The following is a 13,876-nucleotide window of genomic DNA, read 5'->3' as shown; positions in this document are numbered from 1 at the left end:
ACACGCAAATATACATACCCATACATCTCAATGTACACATACATATACACACATAGACATATACATATATACACCTGCACACAATCCACACCGTCTGTCTTTATTCATTCCCATCGCCACCTCGCCACACATGGAATAACATCCCCCTCCCCCCTCATGTGTGCAAGGTAGCGCTATGAAAAGACAACAAAGGCCCCATTCATTCACACTCAGTCTCTAGCTGTCATGCAATAATGCCCAAAAGCACAGCTCCCTTTCCATATCCAGGCCCCACACAACTTTCCATGGTTTACTCCAGACGCTTCACATGCCCTGATTCAATCCATTGACAGCACTTCGACCCCGGTATACCACATCGCTCCAATTCACTCTATTCCTTGCCCGCCTTTCACCCTCCTGCATGTTCAGGCCCCGATCACTCAAAATCTTTTTCACTCCATCTTTCCACCTCCAATTTGGTCTCCCACTTCTCGTTCCCTCCACCTCCGACACATATATCCTCTTGGTCAATCTTTCCTCACTCATTCTCTCCATGTGCCCAAAACATTTCAAAACACCCTCTTCTGCTCTCTCAACCACGCTCTTTTTATTTCCACACATCTCTCTTACCCTTACATTACTTACTCGATCAAACCACCTCACACCACATATTGTCCTCAAACATCTCATTTCCAGCACATCCACCCTCCTGCGCACAGCTCTATCCATAGCCCACACCTCGCAACCATACAACATTGTTGGAACCACTATTCCTTCAAACATACCCATTTTTGCTTTCCGAGATAATGTTCTCGACTTCCACACATTCTTCAAGGCTCCCAGGATTTTCGCCCCCTCCCCCACCCGATGATTCACTTCCGCTTCCATGGTTCCATCCGCTGCCAGATCCACTCCCAGATATCTAAAACACTTTACTTCCTCCAGTTGTTCTCCATTCAAACTTACCTCCCAATTGACTTGACCCTCAACCCTACTGTACCTAATAACCTTGCTCTTATTCACATTCACTCTTAACTTTCTTCTTTCACACACTTTACCAAACTCAGTCACTAGCTTCTGCAGTTTCTCACATGAATCAGCCACCAGCGCTGTATCATCAGCGAACAACAACTGACTCACTTCCCAAGCTCTCTCATCCCCAACAGACTGCATACTTGCCCCTCTTTCCAAAACTCTTGCATTCACCTCCCTGACAACCCCATCCATAAACAAATTAAACAACCATGGAGACATCACACACCCCTGCTGCAAACCTACATTCACTGAGAACCAATCACTTTCCTCTCTTCCTACACGTACACATGCCTTACATCCTCGATAAAAACTTTTCACTGCTTCTAACAACTTGCCTCCCACACCATGTGTTCTTAGTACCTTCCACGGAGCATCTCTATCAACTCTATCATATGCCTTCTCCAGATCCATAAATGCTACATACAAATCCATTTGCTTTTCTAAGTATTTCTCATATACATTCTTCAAAGCAAACACCTGATCCACACATCCTCTACCACTTCTGAAACCACACTGCTCTTCCCCAATCTGATGCTCTGTACATACCTTCACCCTCTCAATCAATATCCTCCCATATAATTTACCAGGAATACTCAACAAACTTATACCTCTGTAATTTGAGCACTCACTCTTATCCCCTTTGCCTTTGTACACTGGCACTATGCAAGCATTCCGCCAATCCTCAGGCACCTCACCATGAATAATACATACATTAAATAACCTTACCAACCAGTCAACAATACAGTCACCCCCTTTTTTAATAAATTCCACTGCAATACCATCCAAACCTGCTGCCTTGCCAGCTTTCATCTTCTTTCATATGTCTCCCAGTTATATGCACTATTTCCCTGCAAAAATTGTCCAAACACCTCCCTCTTCCCTTTCAATAATAATCTTACTTCTTCATCCCGCCACTCACTACCCTTTCTAATCTGCCCACCTCCCACCTTTCTCTTGCCACATGCATCTTTTGCACAAGCCATCATTGCTTCTCTAAATACATCGCATTCCTCCACTCCTCTCACGTCATTTACTCTCACCCTTTGCCATTCTGCGCTCAATCTCTTCTGGTACTTCACAAGTCACCTTTCCAAGCTCACTTACTCTCACCACTCTCTTCTCCCCAGCATTCTCTCTTCTTTTCTAAAAACCTCTACAAATCTTGATCTTCACCTCCACAAGATGGTGATCAAACATCCCTCCAGCTGCCCCTCTCAGGACATCAACATCAAAAATCTCTCTTTCACACACCTATCAATTAACACGCAATCCAATAACACTCTTTGACAATCTCTCCTACTCACATGCGTATACTTATGTATATGTATACATGCCTTCAATCAACAGCTTCCCATTCAAGCTGAAAATTGCTCATTCTTATAATATATTTAGACACTCAATAGCCTGTTGTCCTAATCAGGTATGAAAGAATGTTAATATTCTGGGAGCACTTGAATTTTTGTCCAGTGCATATCTATATGTATCTAAAATGATTCTGCCACAGACTCGGTTGCAAATTAACATTCTATTGGACTACTTTCAAAGTTCCCCCTCCAATGACTGTGCCATACTTACTGCTTGGAAATCTGCAGCTTTTTGAGCCTGACGAAGAAGGCGGTCACTATCTGCTGTTAGGTCTTTGGAGAAGATTACTGGTGTCAGGTGAGACTGTACCCAAGAGGTTACCTTTTCTTGGCTGGATCGACTCACAAGTTTTCTACATACCTCCACACCCTTGGAAAGTAATAATATCACATTACATAAGAAACCTTGTTCTTAACATACAATGGCTTCATATGCACATATCAAATCTCTAAGTTTTATGTATCATATGCTGAAACCAGAGCCTACTAACTATTCCCTAGCCACACAGACTACTCCATGATTTCCCTCAACTGCTGCATATGCAAAAGATCAGCATATCTTCATTAACAAACAGCTGTCCTGGTACCCAGGTGTTCTTGACTATGCCTCTGCGAAAACAACATTCTCTTATGTTCTGGCTGTCGATGGAAAACTTAGTACACTGAACATGGAGAATTGCATGAGATTCATGCTCCAGTATTCGGCCTTCAACCATTAGCTTTGGTGGTCAGCAATACTTACAGATGAATAATGCTTTTCATCCACAGCAGCAGGGGTTAAACAACGTTGAAGCTCAAGAAACAACAGATATTTCCCAAAGAACATTAGAGAAAGGGATGCAAGTGGTTTAGTATGCACTGCATTTTGGGGTTGGATGTGGGCCTACAGGCCAGAGGAGTTGATAAGAAATGAGAGATGCTTAATCTGCATAGAATGTGTGAGATTTTTTGAAGATATATAATTCTTTCCATTCATGCCATGGCCATTCTAGCTCCCTAGATGATGAGGTCATGGAGGTTCAGAGTCCAATACAAAATGCCACAGTAGTTCACCAGTGGGTCAAGAAACATCCAGAAATAGAGCTAATCGACTGACCAAGAAACCTAACAAATTCTATGGGCCATCATGTGTTGTGAAAAGTGGATATGAGGAGCCACTGAGCCATCAAAAACATGGCACAGGAAGTGCGGCAAAACATCCAGTGGCATCCAAATATCTGCATGAATCCTCTAAACTCTATGACAAACAGGCTGACAAGTTTATTAATGTACAAGGAGGGTGGAGCTCATATTGAGAGAATCAGTAAAGATTAAAATCATTTGATTTATCCTTGACCTGAGCACATTACACCATACATTTGCACAGATCCTAGAATCTATTCTAAAACTAGCACTAGTGTTTCATGTGTTATATCTAAGCATGATGAAAGACAAAGTCTAAAATCTACTCACCTCTTTTAATATTCTGTTGCTTTCACACCTTGGCTTTTACAAGATCTCAATAACAATCAATAACATCTGTAACTTGATAATAAAAAGTTATCTCTAATCATAGTGCTGATATTAAAACATGTAACAACTGCACCACAATAAAGCAATTTTTCAGACGTTTTTAGATTAGGGATCCTGTCCAATGACCTAATCAATAAGTGGAGTTATCACAGACTTAAATGCTACATTTTACTATCATATGTGAGAAAACTTATGCCTCTGTAATTTGAACACTCCCCTTTATCCCCTTTGCCTTTGTACAATGGCACTATGCATGCATTCCACCAATCCTCAGGCACTTCACTATGATCCTTACATACAATGAATATCCTTACCAACCAATCAACAAGACAGTCACCCCCCTTTTTTAATAAATTCCACTGCAATACTATCCAAACCCACTGCATTGCCATATCCACTTACTGCCAGACCATCTTCAGCCCTTACCGGCCCATCTAAAGTTCGAGAAATAGACACTGTAAGAACAGGTGATATCCTGAATGCAACAGACTCCGATGCACTCAATGAGCAACAAAATGAAGAAGAAACTGAGAAAACTGAAACAGATAATAGTGACAGCAATGAAAGTGGCAATCCACGTCACACATAGAAAATGAAAATGGCTGGCAATAGCTGTCCGTGTTATATTGAAAAATAAAATATATGCAAATGTATGTATTAAGAAAAATATTGACCTGAGAATAAGACAGGAGAAAGAAAGTATCTAATACACAAACAGTTTATCATTACTGGTCATCCCAGAGTTTCCAGGAGATAGAAACCATGTACGCTATTTATGAAATATACTCTAATTACAGTATTTTCCGTTATTCTTTTCAAGCAAATATACTTTTTCTCTGTGAAGTCACTCATCTTGAATAATAAAAAAATTCTAGACAAACAACAAGTACTTATATAAGTTAAATAAATACAGGGAAAATGGGTTGAAATAACTTTCCTTGAAAGATCTCGGCACCATTCAAATATGTATCTACAGCAATATGTATTCATGAAAAAAAAAAAAGATATTCAGACATACTGATTTGTGTTAATGCAAACACAAAAACCCCAATTAATTAGCATAACAAAAATAAAAGAAAGTTGAAAGGCAAAAGCTTAGAAGTACATTCATGTGTCTAGCAATGCAACAGGAATACCTCTCATACACAAACAAACTTTGACCCTTACACAAGAAGGTCACAGTTAAGTATTCTGGCAATTTCCAAAGCCAAAGTATGATATGAGTAACCCTTAGATTTTTTTTCTTTTTTTTTTGTCGCTGTCTCCCGCGTTTGCGAGGTAGCGCAAGGAAACAGACGAAATAAAATGGCCCAACCCACCCCCATACACATGTATATACATACGTCCACACACGCAAATATACATATCTACACAGCTTTCCATGGTTTACCCCAGACGCTTCACATGCCTTGATTCAATCCACTGACAGCACGTCAACCCCGGTATACCACATCGCTCCAATTCACTCTATTCCTTGCCCTCCTTTCACCCTCCTGCATGTTCAGGCCCCGATCACACAAAATCTTTTTCACTCCATCTTTCCACCTCCAATTTGGTCTCCCTCTTCTCCTTGTTCCCTCCACCTCCGACACATATATCCTCTTGGACAATCTTTCCTCACTCATTCTCTCCATGTGCCCAAACCATTTCAAAACACCCTCTTCTGCTCTCTCAACCATGCTCTTTTTATTTCCACACATCTCTCTTACCCTTACGTTACTTACTCGATCAAACCACCTCACACCACACATAGTCCTCAAACATCTCATTTCCAGCACATCCATCCTCCTGTGCACAACTCTATCCATAGCCCACGCCTCGCAACCATACAACATTGTTGGAACCACTATTCCTTCAAACATACCCATTTTTGCTTTCCGAGATAATGTTCTCGACTTCCACACATTCTTCAAGGCTCTCAGAACTTTCGCCCCCTCCCCCACCCTATGGTCCACTTCCGCTTCCATGGTTCCATCCGCTGCCAGATCCACTCCCAGATATCTAAAACACTTCACTTCCTCCAGTTTTTCTCCATTCAAACTCACCTCCCAATTGACTTGACCCTCAACCCTACTGTACCTAATAACCTTGCTCTTATTCACATTTACTCTTAACTTTCTTCTTCCACACACTTTACCAAACTCAGTCACCAGCTTCTGCAGTTTCTCACATGAATCAGCCACCAGCGCTGTATCATCAGCGAACAACAACTGACTCACTTCCCAAGCTCTCTCATCCCCAACAGACTACATACTTGCCCCTCTTTCCAAAACTCTTGCATTCACCTCCCTAACAACCCCATCCATAAACAAATTAAACAACCATGGAGACATCACACACCCCTGCCGCAAACCTACATTCACTGAGAACCAATCACTTTCCTCTCTTCCTACACGTACAGATTTGCTGAAATCAATCTGCACACATGGTATCTTTATATCTACAGTAGGTCGCAGTAAATGGGTTAACATCCAGCGCATGTACCTCTCAGATGCCCCTTCACATTGAACACCCTTCCCTTACTTGAACATAAAAGGTTTCAAGAGCTGCAGACACTCATGAAACACCAGGCATTGTTCGAAGATGGGTATGAGTGATGCCAGAGGCTGTAGGTACCTGATCCACCCCATTGAATACATTACTAAAAACAAAGAAAAAGGACTGTTGCATACCTGTGGGGAAATATCTGGTGGAAGAAGTAATGAGAGGGCTGGTACGATCTGCTCACAGCACAGTTCATGTGCCACATGGGAGCACTGTGTCTTTATTTGCAGTGTCATATCTTGGCTAAGTTTCACCACATGCTTTTGCATTGCATCTCTAGTCCTCTCAATGCAATGAGAGGGAATTTGCATCTGATCATCAATAACATCCTTTAACTGTCAGGAAAAAAGCTGATTAATATTCAATTTATTTTTTCTAATTTATATATTCAATACATGTGATATCAAAGTATCCCATCTTTTCTCCTTAAAAGGACTTCACTACTGTTCTTTTCCCCTTACAATGTTTCTTACCTAGTCAATTCTATCAAGTCCATAATCTAATCAAAGGAATTCAAAATTCATCTAACAGCTTCATATGCAAGTCATACTTAAAAATCTGTTAGTTAACTTGCAAACTCTCATAAATCACTTACCAGTATATATCTATCATCCCATCTCTCTCTCTCTACTTATTTTATTTATGTGTGTGTGTGTGTGTGTGTGCGTGTGTGTGTGTATGTATATATGTATGTATATATATATATATATATATGGTGCACAGGAGGATGGATGTGCTGGAAATGAGATGTTTGAGGACAATGTGTGGTGTGAGGTGGTTTGATCGAGTAAGTAACGTAAGGGTAAGAGAGATGTGTGGAAATAAAAAGAGCGTGGTTGAGAGAGCAGAAGAGGGTGTTTTGAAATGGTTTGGGCACATGGAGAGAATGAGTGAGGAAAGATTGACCAAGAGGATATATGTGTCGGAGGTGGAGGGAACGAGGAGAAGAGGGAGACCAAATTGGAGGTGGAAAGATGGAGTGAAAAAGATTTTGTGTGATCGGGGCCTGAACATGCAGGAGGGTGAAAGGAGGGCAAGAAATAGAGTAAATTGGAGCGATGTGGTATACCGGGGTTGACGTGCTGTCAGTGGATTGAATCAGGGCATGTGAAGCGTCTGGGGTAAACCATGGAAAGCTGTGTAGGTATGTATATTTGCGTGTGTGGACGTATGTATATACATGTGTATGGGGGTGGGTTGGGCCATTTCTTTCGACTGTTTCCTTGCACTACCTCGCAAACACGGGAGACAGCGACAAAGCAAAAATATATATATATATATATATTTTTTTTTTTTTTTTTTTTTTTTATACTTTGTCGCTGTCTCCCGCGTTTGCGAGGTAGCGCAAGGACACAGACGAAAGAAATGGCCCAACCCCCCCCCCCATACACATGTACATACACACGTCCACACACGCAAATATACATACCTACACAGCTTTCCATGGTTTACCCCAGACGCTTCACATGCCTTGATTCAATCCACTGACAGCACGTCAACCCCTGTATACCACATGACTCCAATTCACTCTATTCCTTGCCCTCCTTTCACCCTCCTGCATGTTCAGGCCCCAATCACACAAAATCTTTTTCACTCCATCTTTCCACCTCCAATTTGGTCTCCCTCTTCTCCTCGTTCCCTCCACCTCCGACACATATATCCTCTTGGTCAATCTCTCCTCACTCATTCTCTCCATGTGCCCAAACCATTTCAAAACACCCTCTTCTGCTCTCTCAACCACGCTCTTTTTATTTCCACACATCTCTCTTACCCTTACGTTACTTACTCGATCAAACCACCTCACACCACACATTGTCCTCAAACATCTCATATATATATATATATATATATATATTCATTATACTTTGTCGCTGTCTCCCGCATTAACGAGGTAGCAAAAAGAAACAGACAAAAGAATGGCCCAACCCACTCACATAAACATGTGTATACATACACGTCCACACACAGCACATATACATATCTATTAATCTCAACGTATACATATATATACACACACAGATATATACATGTATACATAATTCATAGTCTGCCCTTATTCATTCCCGTCGCCACCCCGCCACACATGGAATGAAAACCCCCTCCCCCCCGCATGTGCATGAGGTAGCGCTAGGAAAAGACAACAAAGGCCACATTCATTCACACTTAGTCTAGCTGTCATGTATAAAGCACCGAAACCACAGCTCCCTTTCCACATCCAGGCCCCACAAAACTTTCCATGATTTACCTCAGACGCTTCACATGCCCTGGTTCAATCCATTCACAGCACATCGACCCCGGTATACCACATCGTTCCAATTCACTCTATTCCTTGCATGCCTTTCACCCTCCTGCATGTTCAGGCCCCGATCACTCAAAACCTTTTTCACTCCATCTTTCCACCTCCAATTTGGTCTCCCACTTCTCCTCATTCCCTCCACCTCTGACACATATATCCTCTTTGCCAATCTTTCCTCACTCATTCTCTCCATATATACATATTTTTTTTTTTTTTTTTTGCTTTGTCGCTGTCTCCCGCATTTGCGAGGCAGCGCAAGGAAACAGACGAAAGAAATGGCCCAACCCACCCCCATACACATGTACATACATACGTCCACACACGCAAATATACATACCTACACAGCTTTCCATGGTTTTCCCCAGACACTTCACATGCCCTGATTCAATCCACTGACAGCACGTCAACCCCGGTATACCACATCGCTCCAATTCACTTTATTCCTTGCCCTCCTTTCACCCTCCTGCATGTTCAGGCCCCGATCACACAAAATCTTTTTCACTCCATCTTTCCACCTCCAATTTGGTCTCCCTTTTCTCCTCGTTCCCTCCACCTCCGACACATATATCCTCTTGGTCAATCTTTCCTCACTCATTCTCTCCATGTGCCCAAACCATTTCAAAACACCTTCTTCTGCTCTCTCAACCACGCTCTTTTTATTTCCACACATCTCTCTTACCCTTACGTTACTTACTCGATCAAACCACCTCACACCACACATTGTCCTCAAACATCTCATTTCCAGCACATCCATCCTCCTGCGCACAACTCTATCCATAGCCCACGCCTCGCAACCATACAACATTGTTGGAACCACTATTCCTTCAAACATACCCATTTTTGCTTTCCGAGATAATGTTCTCTACTTCCACACATTCTTCAAGGCTCCCAGAATTTTCGCCCCCTCCCCCACCCTATGATCCACTTCCGCTTCCATGGTTCCATCCGCTGCCAGATCCACTCCCAGATATCTAAAACACTTTACTTCCTCCAGTTTTTCTCCATTCAAACTTACCTCCCAATTGACTTGAACCTCAACCCTACTGTACCTAATTACCTTGCTCTTATTCACATTTACTCTTAACTTTCTTCTTTCACACACTTTACCAAACTCAGTCACCAGCTTCTGCAGTTTCTCACATGAATCAGCCACCAGCGCTGTATCATCAGCGAACAACAACTGACTCACTTCCTAAGCTCTCTCATCCCCAACAGACTTCATACTTGCCCCTCTTTCCAAAACTCTTGCATTTACCTCCCTAACAACCCCATCCATAAACAAATTAAACAACCATGGAGACATCACACACCCCTGCCGCAAACCTACATTCACTGAGAACCAATCACTTTCCTCTCTCCCTACACGTACACATGCCTTACATCCTCGATAAAAACTTTTCACTGCTTCTAACAACTTGCCTCCCACACCATATATTCTTAATACCTTCCACAGAGCATCTCTATCAACTCTATCATATGCCTTCTCCAGATCCATAAATGCTACATACAAATCCATTTGCTTTTCTAAGTATTTCTCACATACATTCTTCAAAGCAAACACCTGATCCACACATCCTCTACCACTTCTGAAACCACACTGCTCTTCCCCAATCTCATGCTCTGTACATGCCTTCACCCTCTCAATCAATACCCTCCCATATAATTTACAAGGAATACTCAACAAACTTATACCTCTGTAATTTGAGCACTCACTCTTCTCCCCTTTGCCTTTGTACAATGGCACTATGCATGCATTCCGCCAATCCTCAGGCACCTCACCATGAGTCATACATACATTAAATAACCTTACCAACCAGTCAATAATACAGTCACCCCCTTTTTTAATAAATTACACTGCAATACCATGCAAACCTGCTGCCTTGCCGGCTTTCATCTTCCGCAAAGCTTTTACTACCTCTTCTCTGTTTACCAAATCATTTTCCCTAACCCTCTCACTTTATCTATATTCATTTATTCATTATATTTTGTCGTTGTCTCCCGCAATAGAGGGAGCACAAGGAAACAGACGAAAGAATGGCCCAACCCACCCACATACACATGTATATACATACACTTCCACACACACACACACATATACATACCTATACATTTCAATGTATACATATATGTACATACACATACATACATGTAAATACTTCATAACTGCTACCTTTATTCATTCCCATCGCCATCCCGCCATACATGAAATGACACCCCCCTTCCCCCATACAAACGCGAGGTAGCGCTACGAAAAGACAACAAAGGCCACAGTCGTTCACACTCAGTCTCTAGCTGTCATGTATAATGGACTGAAACCACAGCTCACTTTCCACAGCCAGGCCTCACAAAACTTTCCATGGTTTACCTCAGACACTTCATCTCCCCTATCCCTTGGGGACAGGGGAGAAAGAATTCTTCTCACGCATTCCCTGTGTGTCATAGAAGGCGACTAAAGGGGATGGGAACGGGGGGCTAGAAACCCTCCTCTCCTTGTACTTAAACTTTCTAAAAGGGGAAACAGAAGAAGGAGTCACATGGGGAGTGCTCATCCTCCTTAAAGGCTCAAATTGGGGTGTTTAAAGAACAGTGTTTTGAACCAGTGAGTGACCAGAAATATATAGAATCAGTAAGTCATGAGTAATCACTGGAGACATACCAAAAATACATAATCCAAAGGTACATGAATACCCAGCAAGTAAGTTGTAATGATCTAAGAAATTTACATGGAGTACAGGCATGTTCAAAAGAAGACAGGATTCATGGCTGAAGACAATCCCAGAAGAACCTAGAGTAGATAACTGTGCCAGAGAAGTAGCAGCTGAAAAATATATCAGAAGATGAGGTGAGGCAGTTGAGAGAAATGTCTTTTCATCAACATAAAAGCCAAATAATGAGTGCAACTGGAGGACATAACTTGAAATCAAATAAGGAACTTGCTACCATGGCAAAATCTCTTTATAGGTACCCGAGTGTTTCCTATTCCATCAGTCATCTTTATATTTTTGTCTAAAGCCCATGCCTCATATCCATACATCACTGACAGGACAATTATACCATCAAACACCCCCATTTTGCCTTTAAATATAGTGAATACTCTTTCCACACACTTCTCAACATGCCCAGGACCTTTCCCATCTTCACTTTGGCTCTCATGGTACCAATCACTGCCATATCCACTCCTAGGTATCTAAAACACTCTACTCCCTCCAAGTTCGTTCCATTCAAACTCACACTCCAAGTAATCTATCTCTCTTCACTGCTAATCCTAATAACCTTGCTTTGATTAAAATTTACTCTCAACTCTACATCACACACAACAGCCAGTGAGTAAATATTATCAAATGAGGGGCCTCTTCCAAACACAGTTCGGTTCTGGGACCACCCTTTTAGATCTATACTAAAGATTTGCTTGAAGGCATGGAATCTTACCTGAACAAGTTTAAAGATGATACAAAGGTTATGAAGGAAGTGAAAAGTGAGGAGACTTGCATAAGCTTACAAGGGGACCTAAACAAACTCTTAAGCTGGTGTGAAACCTGGATGATGAAATTCAACCTGAGAAAATCAAATGTAAAGTAATGAGGATGGGACAAAACAAAAGGGAGCCACAACATGATCATTACCTAGCAAGAAATTAGCTTCAGGGTTCTGTTTACAAGAAGGAAAGGGTAGTAGACATCATCCCTAACCTGTCAACAGAGTCCCATGTTAGGAGAGTAGTTAGGAGAGTAGTTAAGAACGCAAACTGTCTACTGGCAAATATCAGAATAGATTTCAAGTATATGGATACAGAAATATTTAACAAGCATTCAAGTTCTACATATGGCCAAAATTAGAATATGCTTCTCAGGTCAGATCACCAAACCCAAAAAAACATAAAGAGCTCACAGAGAAGTTCCAGAGAAAGGCAACAAAGATGGTACAGTAGTAAAGAATGCTAAACTACAGGGAAAGGCTGGAGGCTTTAAATTTATCCACCATGGAAGAAAGAAGACTTAGGGGTGACCTGACCACAATCTTTAGGTTTTTAAAAGAGATCGACGAAGTGGACAGTAGACATTTCTCTTGACAGATGTACAGATATAGCAACTAGAGAACATAATTGAAATTGCATAAAAAAATTGTAAATAGGGATGTAAAGAAACACTTCTACAATATAACAATAGCGGATGAATGGAACAGTGACTTGAGGACATAGTTAACACAAACAGCATACATTAACTTAAAGGCTATATGACAACAGCGAGTGTTCAAGAGACAAGGTCCCTTAAGTGTAAAAATGCTTCCCATACAGTACAAATGGGTAATTACAAATAGGTAATTACACAACTTGACAGAAATGTGATCCCAGAGAATTGTGTATAATAAACTACAAAGATGGAGTAGATCTATGACATCAGCCTGATGGTGGTTGTCAAATGGTTAAGAGAAGGTATGAATAATCAGCGAGCAGCTATGATCACCCTATGGTCATTTATAATGGATGAGTGCTTGTAGAACAGACAGAGGGCAAAAAGGCTTCTGTCACTGTGCCAAATACATTTACATACTGCATCTAACTAAAATCTAATTACAGCTGCTACTACACAGCACATTTCCCAAAGAATATCTGGGATTCACAACAAAGAACATTTTGAAGGCAACATTAATACTCCTGGGAGTAATGCAAAATAAATTAATCATATTGTACTGTCAGCCATGGTTTGTGGAACTAATGAGTGATTAACTGTTTTCAAATGTCTGATACATATGAAAAAGGTCTGATTTATTTTAATGATCAATTTCCTGCATACACCAGGGCACAGGCAGTGAAGTGGTAAGCTGACCTAACAGAGCTATTCTCAAGGTCCCCTGTGTTCAAGCTGGGAACAGGAATATTCTTTCAAGTAACCTGTTCTAATGCAGATTCTCTCAACTTCGGTATGATTTTGGCACGAATTTTCTTGATGACATTAGATGACACACGCTCTATTACAAAGTCAGTAGTCTTGCGGACTGATGATGGTTGGTTGTGGAAAAAGTTGTCCTCTAACTGCAACTGTTAAAAAGAAAAAGAAAAATACATAAAAAATGTATTCAAAGGCAAGGAATACACTCTCAATGAAAAATACGATAATATTAAGAACATGCAAAGATTTACATATCT

At 41.2% G+C, this 13,876-nt stretch overlaps 1 protein-coding gene across 1 annotated transcript in view; it reads right to left on the bottom strand.

Annotated features, from left to right (window-relative positions):
* dlt (codanin-1 like protein dlt) overlaps window positions 1-13,876 on the bottom strand; it is a 183,661-nt gene that overhangs the window by 70,440 nt on the left and 99,345 nt on the right. Inside the window, exons 11-13 of the mRNA XM_071663855.1 lie at window positions 13,622-13,768; window positions 6,563-6,769; window positions 2,590-2,748 (exon numbers count right to left, since the gene is read on the bottom strand). Coding sequence (XP_071519956.1) covers window positions 2,590-2,748; window positions 6,563-6,769; window positions 13,622-13,768 — 513 coding nt within the window. The remainder of the gene's footprint in view (window positions 1-2,589; window positions 2,749-6,562; window positions 6,770-13,621; window positions 13,769-13,876) is intronic.

This window comes from Panulirus ornatus, chromosome 1 (genome assembly GCF_036320965.1).
Source record: "Panulirus ornatus isolate Po-2019 chromosome 1, ASM3632096v1, whole genome shotgun sequence".
NCBI classification, from domain to species: Eukaryota; Metazoa; Arthropoda; class Malacostraca; order Decapoda; family Palinuridae; genus Panulirus; species Panulirus ornatus.
This window is presented reverse-complemented; position numbering and strand designations above follow the sequence as displayed.